Genomic DNA, 15,545 nt, shown 5'->3' on the forward strand with positions numbered 1-15,545 from the left:
TTTACTTGCCTAACCATAATGCCTTTGTTGTTCCCTTTACTTGCAAGCATAGCAAAGGTGGCTATTTTCATATGAACCCCCAACTTGAAGTCCGTTCAACGGTGTCAAGTAAGTTATCAAGATCTTCCGGTCTGACGTTTTTGCGGTCTGGACTTTACGGAACATATCGCTTATCTCACCTTCGACCAGTTCTTCCTCTTCTTGCTCACTCATCGTTGTCAAAGAGCTCAATAGGACCACTTGGTCAGGCATGGATCTTACCCCAAGCCAAGGGCTCGCTGCTAATTCGAACTTCCGCATCCAAGAGGAAGCTCAAAGGGGGAATGGAAAAAAAAAGTAGCGTGTCATCACGTATCAGGGTCTCGACCCGCACGTTGTCTTCGATGAACAATCGGCTATAAAATGCGGGTTGAGGCGGAATAGAAACCTTATGTCTCTCCGCTCTGAAATCCTCGTCGTAAGTTGCTCTGCCTCCTCCTCACCCACTTACTAACTTGAATTATAGGTTGGTGCAGGCCCTTCGGGTCTAGTTATGGCGCTTGCGTTGCTCAGAAACGGCGTTTCAGTGCGGCTGATTGACCGAGAACCGACATCTCGACTGGGCCAACGTGGAGCAGGCATAATGGTGCGCCACAGAAATGTGTTGTTGAGCTTGCTTCTAATAAGTATCCTGTTATCTAGCCGCGCTCCCTTGAACTTTTCCACGCCCTCGGAATCAGTGAAGATATTCTCAAACGTGCTATCCCTGCCCCTCAGGCAGTCGTGTACCAAATGCCTGGCGGAATCCAACCTCTCAGCAAGTTCGATATGTGGCCACCCGTTGAAGCCACCACGAAATTTCCCTTCGTCAGTTCCTCTCACCTTGCCAATTTCCGCTGATCGGCTTTACAGCCCAATGTAGTCATGCTGGGTCAAGACCATCTTGAACAAATACTTCGGAGTGAGCTCCATAAACTTGGATGCGCTATCGAATGGGGCACTTCTCTGGTTTCTTTTGAGCAAGGGCCAGATGAGGTTCGCGCTGTTCTGGCCCGTGCCGACAGTCAAACCACAGAAACGCAGACATTTGGGTATTTAGTAGGAACAGACGGAGCTCGCGGTGTTGTTCGCAAAGCACTTGGGTTGACCTTTCTCGGGGAGACGAGCAATGCACATAATCTGGTCGTGGGAGATGTCATGGTACATGGCCTCGACCCCAAGGTGCGTTATGTCTTTTCACCATCGCTTCTTCGAATGTTGACTTATGCCAGCTATGGCACATGTGGGGGCAATTCGAAAACAACTGGCTCAGTTTAAGGCCAACCGAAGTCCCATTCATGTTCTCCTTCTTGTTGTCTGGACCCGAGATCGACCACTCCTATATCGTACAGAATCCGGCCTCCCTTGGCAGTGTCTTCGTCGAATATACTGGAAGGAGGAAAGACCTAGTCTTTGGCGATGTGGTCTGGCTCTCGACATACCGCCCCAATGTTAGGTAATGCGTCACTGTGATCGCCTTCCAAGACTCTTATATTTTCTAGGATGGTCAACAAATTCAGCTCCGGTCGTGTATTTGTGGCTGGAGACAGTGCGCATATTCACAGTGTTACCGGGTGAGATAATTTTTTTTTTTTGCAGGCTGGTTTGATGACTAATTTGTTATCAGTGGACAGGGTATGAACGTCGGAATCCAAGACTCCTTCAACCTGGGGTGGAAGTTGGCGCTGGTCGCTCGCGGCCTTTCTCCGGAATCATTACTTGCGACTTACAACGAAGAACGAACTCCTGTCGTCGCGGCAATGCTTAACCAAATCACCGCTCTTCTCCAAGAAACACAAAATGACAAGAACCAGATAGCCAACCCTCGCAGGGCGCGCACGGCTATCTCTGCTTGGAAGTACAACGGCGGTGTTCTCCAACTGGGAGTCAACTGTCGATGGAGTTCCATTGTGTTTGACGAGCAGTCACATGATGACATCGAGTTTGAAGAAGATCTGGCAGATTTTGATCAAGACTTTGCATATGACGAAGACGAGGAAGATGAAGAAGACTTTTCTTCCGCAAACGACGCGTTAATTCAGAGACCATTGCGAGCAGGTGATCGCGCACCTGATGCGCCACAGCTTGTTGCCATCAAACATCCAAACTCTTCCCGGCCATCAAATCGGTTCTTCGACATCTTCAGTCCATCCAAACACACGGTGCTGATTTTCAGCAACAACCCTAATCGATGCCTGCCTGCCATGCGTCTGTTGGGCTCTTTTCCCCATAGCGAAATCCAATCTGCTGTTGTTGTTCGGCCACGTACGGCCGTGAGCGAATCGGTACCCCCTCTGGTGGACTGGATTGTTGAGGATCATGCGGGACATGCCTACTCAACCTATTCGTTTCGTGAAGGCTGCGATATCGTTGTCGTTCGCCCTGATGGGCTACTTGGAGCAGTCGTTCGTAGCGGCAGGGGTCTGTTAGAATACTTTGACGGCATTTTTAAACGCTCCTCCTAATCTAATACCTGGCTCACACTATTACTTGTAGACTTCGCTACGACTAATTGTTAATAAACTAGTACTTTCATTTACTTAAAGCTACAACATCAGAGTCTCCAAGATTCTACATATCAATGCCAAGTATTCTCTTAACTGCTTCGCTTTCCCGGAATTTCGCTTTCGATCTCCCCTCGTTCAATCGCTCCAAACCACCTTGAATGCTGCGGATGTGGACTTCAAGCGGGATTCTCCCTCCAACCAACTCCGGCGCAGCAACTCTTTCCCGCAAATTCTCGATATCTTCGCTCATTTGAGCCAAAGTTTGAAGTGCCCCAACGACATGAGCCAGCGCTTGCTTTCGATACTCTCCAAGACCTTTGAGTAAGGCAAGGTGGTTATCGTACCCTCGCAGTTTGGGGCGATTTCCGCCTAGTTTAGTCCACAGATAGCCCAGCAATTCCGCCTTTTCGGTTGTCAAAGACTTGTCTTCCCGTGAAACTAGCTCGTGAAGAACCGAAAGCTGCTCCTCCAGTTTGTTGAGGTGATTCAGGTTCAGCTCGAATTCAATCACGAGACGGGACATGGTCAGCGAAAGGTAGTTCATCGAGTCTTCAAAGGCGGAAACGACAATGTCTGTTTGTGGCTTAAACGGCCAACGTAGGATTTGTTGCAGCATTGACGGCGGATGTTGTGCATGTGCGCCCTCGATAGTTCGCAACGCATAGTCATTGACAGCAACAACGCTATGTTTTGAAGCTAGTTAGGACGGAAAATTAATTCGACGCAAAGTTGATGGACTGACCCATCTACTGCGCCAGAAACTTTAGCGTTGAGCCTGTTAAGAGAGCGGCCCGCTGCTCGCGCATCGTCGATAAATGTCCTCAAAGAGTCTTGAATGACATCGCGGCTTTTGAGGTCGCTGACTGTCACCAATGTCACGAGATCGGACGTCGCAATCTCAGCTTTCTTCAGCTGGAGCGCCAGCGTAGATCCAGAAGTGGACTCTTCCAGTAGTTGCTCCAGGGTAGCGCTCTGGACATCAACTAGCTTAGGGAAATCCGCCCACTGAGGCTGCTGCGCGGATGGGGGCAAGCAGAACGGCGATTGAGAGACTAGCGGTAGCCAGCAAATCGGCGCAAAAGCGACCCGTATGGTATTGGTCATCCTTTGCACCAAGAAGGCTAACATCCAGATGAAAACGATAAACGACAGTGGTCCTCGCAAGTAATTCACTGCAGTAGTTAACACATCCAACGTATATCGAGAAATCCAAATACTGCCGCGAATAACCACCGGTTGGATACTCGGCATTGGCGGTGGGGGAGGAGTCTCAGTTTTGCTGGACGAAGGAATAGGCTTGTTTCTGGTTCTTTTTCGAGGACTGGGACGTGCTCGAGACGAAACAGGCTTTGGCGACCGTGAGGAAACAGATGCCCTCCCCCCTACATCGCCATCAACATCCTCCCATGCATCGTCGTCGTCGTTGCGAACGGTCTCTTCCGAAGAAGCACGGTTATGGCGTCTTTGTCGCGTGGTGGCCGTCATAATACAAAGTGTTGTGATGATGTAATGCCTGTGACGTGGCTTGAGGCTTATCAATATTATCAGATTCAAGTTCTTTGCTCCTTGCTACCTCCACCATGCCCATCGGCGTTGCTGCATTAGAGGCTGCAATACGCAAGTCCCTTAATTGCTCCCACATTGAAATAGAGGATACTTCGAGTGGCTGCGGTGAAAACTATGCCATCCTTCTTGTCAGTGAGGACTTTGAGGGAAAATCCACCCTTGTTCGTCACCGTTGGAGTTGGTGTCTTCTATTACCTGATGCCCGCGCTCTGACTGTACCTATCCTTTAGTTAACCAGCTCCTAAAGGATGAGATCGCTCAGATGCACGCATTTTCACAAGTCAGTTTGACGTCTTTGTCGTTCCCTTCCCAACGCTTTGCTGTTGTCAGAAAACATTTACACCTGCTCAATACGAAGCACATCTAGCCAAAAGCGCATAGTTGTTCTTGACCACACTCTGTTTTCGCGTTTTGGAATCCACGCTTTCACTATCTTTTGTTTGTACTCAAAGCTCGCACAATGCCAGAAACGGTCGATCCAACAACGCTAGGAATCGAATCAACGACGATGCGTGCAGCACTCGACGTGGCAGCAAATGCCTCGACGCCTCGCGCCCCTGCTTCCCAAAAGATATTTCCCCCGAGATCCTTTTTCCCACTGCCTTCCATCATGATGGCAGCCTTGACTGAGTCCAACTCATTGACTACCTCTAGTCCAACAGAGCGTGCCCAGACCACTGGCGAAAACGAGGTCGAGTAGAGTTTGTGTAGCTTGTCCATGGCTGACATAATTTTGTGGTTGGAAAAATATCGTTCTCGCGCATAGGGAAGCAAAGCAGTGCGTGAACCTGGAAAGGAATGCATTTTAGAACCATTGTCGACTTGCAAAGAGTGAAACGTGTACCAATGTCACCACCATTAGCAAGGGCGTCTTGAATGCATTTCGACAGGGCATCAACATCCGCGAGGCCAAGATTGAGGCCCTGTCCGGCAAGGGGATGGACTGTGTGGGCAGCGTCGCCAACAAGGACGGTACGCCCACCATCGCCTTCTCCCAGGTACGAGTCGGTATGATTAAATCTTAAAGGAAAAGATGCGACTGAGCCTGGCTGAAGAGATGTTACTAGGGGTGGTAGCAGCTCCGTCCCTTGGGGTGGAATGCCTTGTTGCTGGACTGTCTCTCCAGATGCGTAGGCGGAAGTAGCGTCGATTCCGTCAGATCGCTCCCGCCATGCAATCTCTTCCTTAATTTGAGATGCAGTTAAGGGAGTCCCATTCCTATCTGCTTCGACAACAATATCATGCAGGTAGTTCATGGAGACATGAGGCATTCGAAAAGCGGCATTTATCATCGGCCTCAGAACATCCAGTCCAGCAGCAATCAGTGCTTTGGCTAGGAGAGGTTTGGTCGACCACACCAAAGAGGACGCAACAGGAGATAGCGGAAGGAAAGCAATAGGACCAGTTGGGAGGAATCGTTGATAAGCTGTTGTGTGTGGACCAAGGAATGCGCCTCTCGGCTGGTGGAACATAGTGGCAACAATAGCTTGCGTGTTGTAGTCCCAGCCAAAGGAAGAAATCTTGGCGAAATTTCTTACAGGTGAGTTGAACCCGTCAGCACCAACCTACCACACCAAATTCAGTGTCAGTGTGTGAAAACAAGTGAAGCGCACCAAGAGTCTAGAACGCATGACACGACCATCGTCTAAATGTACAAGCGGCCAGCCATGTGTCTCCATGTTGGTGATCATTTTGACTTTCGTCTTGTCGAAAAGTCGGATTTGAGGTATAGATTCCAGGCGTCGTAGCAAACCGCGTTGCAAATTCAGGTTTTCTGTCATGCGGGCCATTCCATGCTGGAGACCTAGGAGGGAGGCGGGAAACTCGATGCGGGCATCGGAAACTCCATCCCATACCTTATGGACATCAGAGGGAGTAGAAAAAACAAACGGGGAACACAAACCTGCATATCTTCAATGACACAAGTCCGTTTTTCGTCCACATATGCCCATGCGTCGACCTCTTTTACGCGTCTTAATCAATTTCTTTGAGGTTGATTTGGGATTCAACCTTTGAGGAACTCTTGCGACTTGTGTGTGAGTGAACTGGCGCGGTTTGAGAAAGTGCCTGGCTCGGGGGTCCAATTTTGAACACTGGACAAGTCTCCAGCTTCGACCAAAGCAACTTTTACGTTTTGTCGAATGTCCGCAGATGACCCTCAAGGATGTAAACCAGAAAATATCTTTGGAAGAATAGCACATACCCAAAGCACTCGCGAGGGCCAGACCAACTGGACCGCCACCAACAATCACGACATCCCAGTCTTCTGGCACCACCGTCGTCGATGCAGCACGCTGCCAATGTCTTCGAATCTGACCAGCAGCTCGACGAGAAACCGTGGTGGTCGCTAACCGCATGAAAGTAGTAACGATGTGACAGACAGCTAACAATTAGCTCTTCCATTCTTTCGCAACCACCATGGCTATGGCCATGGCTGCTGCCCCCGTGTCAGCTGCACAGGCAATAGGAGAATATCTACAAGCTCCCGATGACCTCGTAAAAATTTCCGCATTCCGCAAGAAATTGGAGAAGGAGAAGGCTTCCATCGACGCTCGTTTGAAGAGCGGAGTGCGAGATCAATTGCAAGCGACGAGAGAAGGACTCCGGAAGTTGCTTGGCACACGAAATAATGTCCAGGTCATCAAAGACGAAATGGCTGCTATCGAACAACAGTGTGCCGACCCAACAAATGTTGTAGCCACTTTCGACCAGATTAGTCGAGTACGTCGCGTCTGTGCTCTCCGAATAATGCTTATTCTACTCTTAAGGTATCTATGGTTCACCGTAACTTCGAGCAAACGGAAGAGACCGTGAACAATCTCCTTGAGATGAATGCGAAACTTGATGAACTGGAAGACATGCTAGAAAATGATAGCAGGGATATCATTGGGCCTGCCCCCAACCTCCTAGTCATCCATTACGCGTTAAACCAGCTCGAGGCCTTCCGAAACCAGACGATGCATCAGGCGAAGAAGGCATCAGCAAAGTCGCGCGACACCCTGAATCGCTATTTCGAACGCTTAAACAACTTCATCGAGGCATTCGATCAGTATATCGTGGGGCTAGCATCCAATATTCTTGAGTTGGTCCGATCAGGAAATGGCAGTGTGGTGGTCAAGTTATTGAAGATCGCCGAAGTCGAGGGCAGAGAGGATGAGAAGGTGCAACTTGTGTTCACTTTCTCCGTTTCTGCCAGCTGATTTATGCGAAGGCCATCGCTATTCGACTTGTAAAAAAGGCGGCCAAGCTTGATGCTGCCTCCAAGTTCAAATCGATGCAAGCCAACGCTCGTGTGATCAAGCACTACCGTTCAAAAATCACCAAGGCCATCACCGACTCGATAAAGGCTCAGTTTGAAGAAGCCTATAGGCAGAATGAACAAGACCCGGCTCAGTTCCTCAATTCTCTCAGTTGGATGTACCAAGACATCATACGGATGGAGTCTGATGTGGTTCCATGCTTTCCCAAGGAGTACGAAATCTACTCACTTTACGTGCGGGAATACCACAAGACTTTGAACGTTACGATCAAGAAACTCGTGGAATCTGAGCCCGGCGCAAGTGTGCTGCTGACGTTGTTTGAGTGGTTGAAGGAGTACAAGAAGGACATGAAGGAACTGGGCGTGCCCCCAGAACTACTCGAACCCCCGCTGCTGGAAGGCAAAGAGCAGTCTTTGATTGAAGACTACTTGACCGTCATTATCAAGAAACTCGACGAATGGTCTGCCAACTTGATGAAGACGGAAATTGAAGAGTTCATCGCACGACGTGAGCCACCCGAACTTGACTCTGATGGACTCTACGGAACCCAAGGGGGCGCTGCTATCCTCTTCCAAATGGTCAACCAGCAGGTTGATCTCGCGACTGAGAGTGGACAAGGTGCTATTCTAGCGCGAGTTGTGAGCGAAGCCAATCGCGTCATGCGTAGTATCCAGGAGCAGTGGGTCAAAGTCATTGACACGGAATACAAGAAACAGATGGAGAAACCGGAGGAAGCAGAGGGAGGATTGGTAGAGTATGTCATTGCGTTGGCAAACGACCAAATCAAGAGCGCCGACTATGCTGAAGCCTTGTTGGGACGCCTTGAACCCCTCGTATCAGAAAAGTACCGCGTTACTATCAGCGAGCGTCTCAACGACGCTATTGATGGGTACCTCGATGTCGGCAAAAAATGCACTCAAACTCTCATTGACTTGATCTTCAACGATCTAAAACCTGCCAGCAAACTACTGTTCCAAGCCGCGTGGTATGATGGCATAATGCAACAAATTGTCGAAACAATGCGGGATTACATGACGGACTACCAACAATACCTCAACGCCTCCCTCCTCGAACTCCTGGTGGAAGACCTCCTCGATGCATTCCTTGTTGTTTACCTCAACGGTCTAGCCAACTCGCCCAAGCTCAAGATGCCTGCTGCGACGGAGCGAATAAAAGAGGACGTCAGTGTCTTGTTTTCCTTCTTCAGCACGTTTAAGCCCGCGCGTGAACTTGAGGCATATTTTGATGTCGTGGAGAAGATTCTCGCTCTGCTGGAAGCCTCGAAAGATCTTGTGTTCTTGTCCTTCTGGGCCTTTGCCAGGATTCACGGACCGAATCTGGCCTTTGTTGAGGGGTTGATGAAAGCCCGCGCTGACTTGGACCGCTCGGCCGTGAGTGAAGTTATGGACAGTATCAAGAAGAAGGTGAAAGACGAAGGCCTCACTGATCGTAAGTGTCTGAACAGTATCGTTTCTCGTGTTGACCCTTTTCTAGCTCCAGAACCTACAATAATGAAGAAAGTGGCCATCCAAGGCTCATTTTCGCGTTTCCTCAAGAGCGCTGCTGGTTGAGTGTGTGTTCTTGTACTAATTTATACCGGACTACTACTACTACTACTACTGCATTTGTGTATTTTTTTGGACCAACTGTATTGCATAGAAAAGACTTGCCTGATCCGTGACCGAGATTTGTCATGACGCGATCATGTTGCGGGCGCCAAACATTTGCCCGACATGTTCAATGAACCTCCGCCATGACCATGACCATGTCTGAACCGACCGCAGACCCCCCTTCGCGAACGCTTGTGGTGTCGGTCGTATTATTCTACATTGTCGCTGCGCTGGCAATGATAGTTGCGTAAGCCACACTCATGATGCGTGAATTTGAGCAGTTAATCCTACCCAGGAACAAGTGGGTTTTGAATGCAACCTCTGCCGCACTATTTCTCCTGCTCGTTCAGCTACTCATAAGTGCTTTCTTGCTATGGATTGCCGACCTCTTCCGTCTGTTCCAAGACCGACTAACTTTGGATATTGCGACCTGCAAGGCTCTTATTCCGCTCATCGCATTGAATGTTACTGGCCTAAGGTTAGTCGCGCGTGCTCAAAGGGACTCTTCAAACTCATGTAGGTTCGCAGCTTCAGCAACTACACGCTAAAATTTGTTGACACCTCATTTTACCAGGGTGTGTAGTATCCATTGCCATTGAAACCGTCCTAGTCCTGACTTTATGAAACAGTTGCCCGTGGTCTCGTTCTGCCTTTCACAGTGGCAGCGTCCTTCTTTTTGCTTCAAACACGGCCATCGGTTCGCATTCTGTCAGCCTGCGCACTCGTCACTGCTGGCTTCTTCATCGGGGTCTTGTTGGATGGGACACCTCTCTCACTAGTCGGAATTGGCTTTGGCGTAGTCAGCTCGCTCATCACAGCGGTCGCCACTGTCGTGATCAAGAAAAGCCTCCCACTCGTGAATGACAGCAGCATTCTACTCGCGTGGTACAGCAACGTGCTTAGCGCTGTAGTGCTGGTGCCTGTCATGTTTGTTGCCGGCGAAGGTCCCGCAATCTTTGCTCTGTTGAGGGGGGCTCCCGCCCCGGGGGCACCGGAAGGTACCCCCTCCGAACTACCAACATTTCTCTGGGGGTCTCTAGTCACTGTAAGCATCCATCGTTGTTTCTGGAACTGCAATACCAAATATTCAGGGCGTTGTTGGATTCGCAATGTCCGTGGCAGGGCCTCTCTCAATAAAAGTCACCTCTCCGATCTCCCATATGATTTCAGCCGCAGTCCGCGGCGTGGCTTCGTCATTTCTGGGACTCTGGCTGTTCCACGACTTGATTTCCAGGTCAGCAGTCTTTTTGATTTCCATACCCACCATCTTATCAGAAATAGCGGTCGCGCAGCGTCAATAGCTGTAGTCTTGGGCGGCTCCATATTTTACACGTGGATCAAGAACGAGGAGACCAAGGCGGCAAAGACGACTGGCGGGTATGAACGTGTTCCAATGAACGAAATAGATTTAGAGAGAGGGTCACAACTAGAGGAGCGGGACTAGATTAGAGCTGAATAATCATTATCTAATATATTCTCTACATTGTTGGAGGGTAGTCGACGGGTGTTGGTTGTGGTTGGTACTGTTGAGAATGCATTTGCGTCAATTCACTGAAGTTGCTAAAGTAGTTGCCCCAGTCGTCCACCCTTCATCGTTCAGTCAACATGCGAAACTAATCGAGTAAGAGGGACGCACTCTATTCCGATAGGCGCACTGGCCCACATATTGATCGTCTCCTGGTCAATCAAGTTCATCTCCATGTTCATCATTTCGGCATCACCCATCCCGTTCCACTGGCCATTCCCATTGATAGTTGGGTCCATTGTGTGTAAGCCCGCAAATAGATCTTGATTTAGCGGAGGATCCCATGTGCCTGGCTTTACTAGCATTGGCGAACTACTCGACTCTGACCCTGGGACAGGGGCAAATGCACTTGGCTCCATCGGCACTGTGCCGAATACTCTCGGATCAATCTGGGTGGGTGATCTCATCACGGAGTGCGTTGGCGTCTGAGCCTGTGATTGGGCGATATGGGACTGGGCCTGATATGGCGCTCGCCACTCTGGATCGCTAATGGGACGCTCGAATGTCTGCCGGAGGCTAGCTGTGGCTTGTTGGACGTGTTCAGAAGGTGGGACAGTTTCGACATGACAAGATGGGTAGCGCTTCAAGTTTCTATGTGATCTTGGCTCTGGGGGCTTGCTCACGCCATGAGGGTTTATTGGTGGCATTGAGGGAGGGACGGTTGTTGTTGTCGAGTCCTTATTGATGTGGCCAACATTCGCCAGTTCGGAAAGGATGTCGTAGAGGAGTCCAGCATGCTGCCATCGATCTTCGCATACTTTGACGACATCCATGCACTTCTGGACATTGGCAATCTCGCGTTCTGGGTTAGCCACCAAGCCAGTGCGCTTCCCGCTCCAGACGTTGAGCAGGAGGACAATGCCAGATGTGAATACCGCATACTACTAAACGGTCAGCCTTACCATCAAGAAAGTTTAATGACCCACAAAATTAAATATGACGGGTATGTCCCCCTTCCTCCTCCTTTGGACGTCGACAACAGTGGCACATGCCCGCGCAGCATTCGTGCAAATCGCTAACGACGGGAGTGAAGTCGGTGCCTTCTTCCTCAGCATCGGAATGAACGGCCGGTGCACTAATATTTGCAAGTGGTAATATCCACATTGTAAGGCTGCACTCTGATCAAAGAAAACGTCGTTTTTATTATTTGGGTCCCAGCGTACTGTCCAGGTCGTCAGCAATGAAGGAAGGAAGGAAGGAAGGAAAGAACAGCACGCACAATGTTCTGGTATCCTATCCTTCCACCCGTTCAGCCCGGAGTCAAGCTCAGCCACCATATTTTCTTCCCAGATATCAGTAATCGGGAAAATGACGCGCATTTTGCCTAGGGAGTACTGCAACCAACCAAGTCAGACGGCACTCTTCAGATATAGTAAACATACCAGCATCTTTAGACTAAACGCAAGAAGGTGATTGAGCGTCATTAAACAGTTGAAGAACGTGATCTTTGAAGGGATTCCGACAGGCTGCTCAAACGGTCGCAAGGGATCCTCCCAGTACTGGTCGTCACATTCTATCGGTAAGTTGACATCAAAACTTGCAGATATGCCTTCAGCGAACACAGAAGAATTGAAAGAAGACAACTCACTCATCGAACTGCAACGAGCATGGCCTCCCCATTCCTGAGCTGACTAGCCTATCTTCATAAAGAAGCACCCAAAACGCGCGTTTCATCAGCTCCCTTTCTACGGTTGGTGGAGGCTCCACCTCCGAAGAACGCCGATGGACACCAAGATCCAGTGCGAGACGCAATCCTACACCAAGAATTGTCCAGCAGGATTGCGGGGCAGAAGAGCCTTCTAGAAACTGAACGGCCAGCTGAAATTGAATATGAATGACCCAGAAAGGGTAAAGCGGAATAATTGAGCTCACAGCGTAATATTGGAGGTCGTACAAGGTCGCCTGACCAAACATATGGCTGCCTACCAGTGGAACTTGGTCAAACCATGCCCAGCCACATGCAAGACCCATTCCTGGAGCTGAACCGATCACGGATGGTACGGTCTTTGGTGGTAGAACGGAATGGTTTCCGTTCGTGTCAGCATAGCTGACAGGTCCTCGCCCGTAGCGGTCATCGAGACCGACTCCAATACCGCCAGGTGCACCCACACGAGGATCCGGATGCCAGCGGGAGGCATTGGCGCAAACGAGCAGAACTGTTGCCGCAAAACCGTCATGGCGCAAGAAAAGCCCTTCGCGAATACCCCTCTCGAAGGTTGGTCGATGCAGCAGGGGCAAATATGTGTTGATGTGAGTGAAATATAACGTCACAAGTTCGTTCATGAGGGCCATTGGCGGAAATGTGTATGATTGGGATCGAGTCGACGCGTTTTCCCACTGCGCAAGTCGTTAACACGAGTTGAAAGTGTAAGTGAGAGAACAAACCGGCTTGAAAGTCCAGTACTGTAGCCTCCTGGCAGTCCATGTCAGCCCAGCACTACTGTGAGCACTGCTTTTGTCCCATTCGTCGCTGTCATCATTATTGGTCGGTTCTGGCTCTTCGACTTCACTCAAGCTTTGCATTGTTCCAGGGCTATCTCCAGATTCGGTCCTAGCCGCTGGGCTTCCGCTTGACGCAGATGCTGAAGCTGAAGCTGAGGCGGCCCGTCTACGCTCTCTTGATTGCGCATTCACTTTGAGGTCAATCGCAGTCTTGACCAGTGAAACCCCAGAAGACTTGCCCATAAACTTGAGCCCTGGTGTTTTAGAATCCATCTTGAGCTCTTCCATCTGAGGATGTTAACCCTCAGCGCAATGCTGGAGAAATAGATTAGCGGCGCACCTTCTTTCGAATTTCCATATGTTCTAGATCCTCTTTCAATGGTGGTGGTTGAGGGACTGTGAGACTGTGTATTGCTGTCCGTAGGACAAACAGCCAAGCCTTCGTTGAATCTATTGTCGGGTCGCCGTTGTCGGTTTGTGATAACAAGGCATTACGGTTGGACGAGCTTGAGGCGGCAACAGTGGAGGCAAAGTGAGCGGCAGTGAGCTCTGAGCGAAGGTGCTTGACTTGGGATTCTGAGCGCTCAAGGCGGGCTTCTAAGGATTCAATGTAGGTGCTGATCGACTGTTGAGATGCTATCAAACAAACGAAGGAGAGCAAACCTCCTGGCCGGCGTGCGTTTCTGGTTAATAATGGAGGTTATGGACAAAAAGGACAAGCAAACAAGCACTTACTACGGCCGCTTCAAGGTAAGTACATTCCAGATTCGCGTCAAGACACGTCGAGCATCGACCACCATCCATTTGTGAGCCATCGCCTTCAGATCAAAGGATTAATGCGCCTTGCCAGGTCATAGATTAGCAAACACACATCGACCTACAGTCTACTAGTCAGGCAACGAAGCATAACTGAAACTTGAGACTAACTTTTGCGCCTACGACAAACATCACACGCGCGGGCTATTCTTCGTTTCTTGTTGCCTCTTTGGTGGCCCGAGTCAGGCTCCATCTCGTATTCGGAAGATGACATTGCTTCTCGATTCTGGTTATTGTTGTCGTTGTAGCCGTCTTCTGATGCAGGGCCTACGGTTGCGGAGGAAAGAGAGGATGATAAAGTGCCTTGTGTTGGCTCGGCAGACTTCGGAGGTACACACGTCACCCGAATGCCGCTGATTGACACTCGAGGTCTCACGCCGTCGCACTGCTTTGCGTCTAATTGTTCGGTGCTTTGCTGACAAATCGGCCACGAAGAGTAAATGAGGGGGAGGAAGCCGCAAGCGGCAGATGACGAACCTTTGTCAATTCACTGTAGTACTACTTTGATCATGATTTGTTTTAACTTTTAAGCTAAAGGCAAACTCTTTTTAACACCAATTACCTGTGAATAAATTTCTTTACATAGTGACAGATTTCTCCCTGAAGCCAAACAGATTTGAGTCAGTGGGTTATCTAGATGATCTATTTCCAGTGATGAACAACCAAACATAAACTTGAAGGTAGCCTTCAAGTTTTACTTATGGATAGATACTGGTAGTACTTGTGCTGCTGATAGGTACTACAGTCTGCAGATACTAGTAATTATCCCTACTATTTGAAATTTCCTAATCCACATGATACAAAATCTCCATTCTGCTACTATGCACTAAGCTACTAAGTTCAATATATATACTTGAGTATACTGTAAGGCCAATAAATGGCAAGCACAAGTACTTACAAATTTAATGAACCGACAGGGAGTCCAAAACAAAGAAGGAAACACGAATAGAATTAGAGCAGCTGGCCCTTAACGAGGAACAGCAGAGTCCAGACGACGCAGAGAGCTAGAGCTGGCACTGCACTCGAGCTCATTACAAATATGTCACGCAATCACAGTCAGCATCATTACAAGGCAAAAACGATGAAATCCAAAAGACATTATAATTTGGATAAGATAAAACCCTAACCCAGCAGGTAAATGCAATACAAACCGCCATCAAAACTGTAAGGGGAGCATGTGATGTGACAGCGGTGACGGTATCCAAAATATCATAAACGATTACTAAAGTACTCGTAATAAATTGCTGATACCTTGGAAGTTCAGGAATCTTTTATGGTGAAATATTAAGTAATTTGAGAATTTAATCAAAAATTACAGTATATAAGTGTCAGGGGAACCTCCCTTTCGGCCCGGAGACGCGCCCGATTCCGGTCCGACTCCAGTTCCGACCCCGGTCCGGCCCTCCATCTCGCCCGCACAATCACCGATCCGTCAATGCCCTCCCGACGGTCGCCCTGGGACCTCGCCTGCGACGCCGCCCAGGCCTTCTGTGCCCGACAGCGGCAGCTACGGACAAGCAGTATATAGTCAGCTACCTAGCAGGCGGACCCTTAGAGTTTCTTCTCTTTGGATCCTCCCCTGCTAGGTCAGCTTCATTTGTATTCGCTTACCAATGTTCACGCTTTGGATCCTCCCCTGCTAGGACCTTGATCTCAGGCCTCCGGGGTTGCCCTTACAGCAGAAGAAACTCTCTACGGGATCAACCGGACAAGATTGCCAGGTTCGGCGCTGACTCAGGCTCGGAGTACGAGTCCGTTCCGCCCTCGTCACCGCCCCTGCCACTTGTCCCCTCCTCCTCTA

The 15,545-nt window shown here is 49.5% G+C and overlaps 7 protein-coding genes across 7 annotated transcripts; 4 read left to right on the plus strand and 3 right to left on the minus strand.

Moving 5' to 3' along the window:
• Window positions 1–18: 18 nt before the first annotated feature.
• On the plus strand, window positions 19–2,483 carry MIND_00344900 (FAD-binding-3 domain-containing protein; the record flags this gene model as incomplete). Its single annotated transcript, XM_037360296.1, has 8 exons — window positions 19–57; window positions 359–457; window positions 506–625; window positions 682–846; window positions 892–1,200; window positions 1,251–1,474; window positions 1,521–1,592; window positions 1,646–2,483. The coding sequence occupies 8 exons, from the start codon at window positions 19–21 to the stop codon at window positions 2,481–2,483; spliced, it is 1,866 nt and encodes a 621-aa protein (XP_037223181.1).
• A 106-nt stretch (window positions 2,484–2,589) lies between these two features.
• Window positions 2,590–4,010, minus strand: MIND_00345000 (uncharacterized protein; the record flags this gene model as incomplete). Its single annotated transcript, XM_037360297.1, has 2 exons — window positions 2,590–3,208; window positions 3,268–4,010. The coding sequence occupies 2 exons, from the start codon at window positions 4,008–4,010 to the stop codon at window positions 2,590–2,592; spliced, it is 1,362 nt and encodes a 453-aa protein (XP_037223182.1).
• Window positions 4,011–4,093: 83 nt separating this feature from the next.
• Window positions 4,094–4,472, plus strand: MIND_00345100 (uncharacterized protein; the record flags this gene model as incomplete). Its single annotated transcript, XM_037360298.1, has 3 exons — window positions 4,094–4,268; window positions 4,322–4,371; window positions 4,422–4,472. Exons 1-3 carry the CDS (start codon window positions 4,106–4,108, stop codon window positions 4,470–4,472), a joined length of 264 nt encoding a protein of 87 aa, XP_037223183.1. The 5' UTR covers window positions 4,094–4,105.
• Window positions 4,473–4,520: 48 nt separating this feature from the next.
• On the minus strand, window positions 4,521–6,448 carry MIND_00345200 (Ubiquinone biosynthesis monooxygenase COQ6, mitochondrial; the record flags this gene model as incomplete). Its single annotated transcript, XM_037360299.1, has 6 exons — window positions 4,521–4,879; window positions 4,936–5,656; window positions 5,705–5,947; window positions 5,995–6,053; window positions 6,102–6,248; window positions 6,295–6,448. 6 exons carry the CDS (start codon window positions 6,446–6,448, stop codon window positions 4,521–4,523), a joined length of 1,683 nt encoding a protein of 560 aa, XP_037223184.1.
• Window positions 6,449–6,509: 61 nt separating this feature from the next.
• MIND_00345300 (Exocyst complex component Sec6) lies at window positions 6,510–8,922 on the plus strand (the record flags this gene model as incomplete). Its single annotated transcript, XM_037360300.1, has 4 exons — window positions 6,510–6,812; window positions 6,860–7,252; window positions 7,303–8,800; window positions 8,846–8,922. The coding sequence occupies 4 exons, from the start codon at window positions 6,510–6,512 to the stop codon at window positions 8,920–8,922; spliced, it is 2,271 nt and encodes a 756-aa protein (XP_037223185.1).
• Window positions 8,923–9,104: 182 nt separating this feature from the next.
• MIND_00345400 (TPT domain-containing protein) lies at window positions 9,105–10,405 on the plus strand (the record flags this gene model as incomplete). Its single annotated transcript, XM_037360301.1, has 6 exons — window positions 9,105–9,208; window positions 9,257–9,439; window positions 9,490–9,536; window positions 9,591–10,006; window positions 10,053–10,195; window positions 10,243–10,405. The coding sequence occupies 6 exons, from the start codon at window positions 9,105–9,107 to the stop codon at window positions 10,403–10,405; spliced, it is 1,056 nt and encodes a 351-aa protein (XP_037223186.1).
• Window positions 10,406–10,439: 34 nt separating this feature from the next.
• Window positions 10,440–14,033, minus strand: MIND_00345500 (Zn(2)-C6 fungal-type domain-containing protein; the record flags this gene model as incomplete). Its single annotated transcript, XM_037360302.1, has 13 exons — window positions 13,856–14,033; window positions 13,800–13,805; window positions 13,664–13,746; window positions 13,592–13,611; window positions 13,269–13,545; window positions 12,872–13,216; window positions 12,359–12,823; window positions 12,075–12,304; window positions 11,869–12,022; window positions 11,706–11,820; window positions 11,413–11,648; window positions 10,598–11,367; window positions 10,440–10,548 (listed from the first exon to the last, which is right to left on the minus strand). Exons 1-13 carry the CDS (start codon window positions 13,956–13,958, stop codon window positions 10,440–10,442), a joined length of 2,913 nt encoding a protein of 970 aa, XP_037223187.1. The 5' UTR covers window positions 13,959–14,033.
• Between the last annotated feature and the right edge of the window lie 1,512 nt (window positions 14,034–15,545).

The sequence above is a fragment of the Mycena indigotica genome (assembly GCF_014461135.1).
Source record: "Mycena indigotica strain 171206Taipei chromosome Unknown Mind.scaff0003, whole genome shotgun sequence".
NCBI lineage: Eukaryota > Fungi > Basidiomycota > Agaricomycetes > Agaricales > Mycenaceae > Mycena > Mycena indigotica.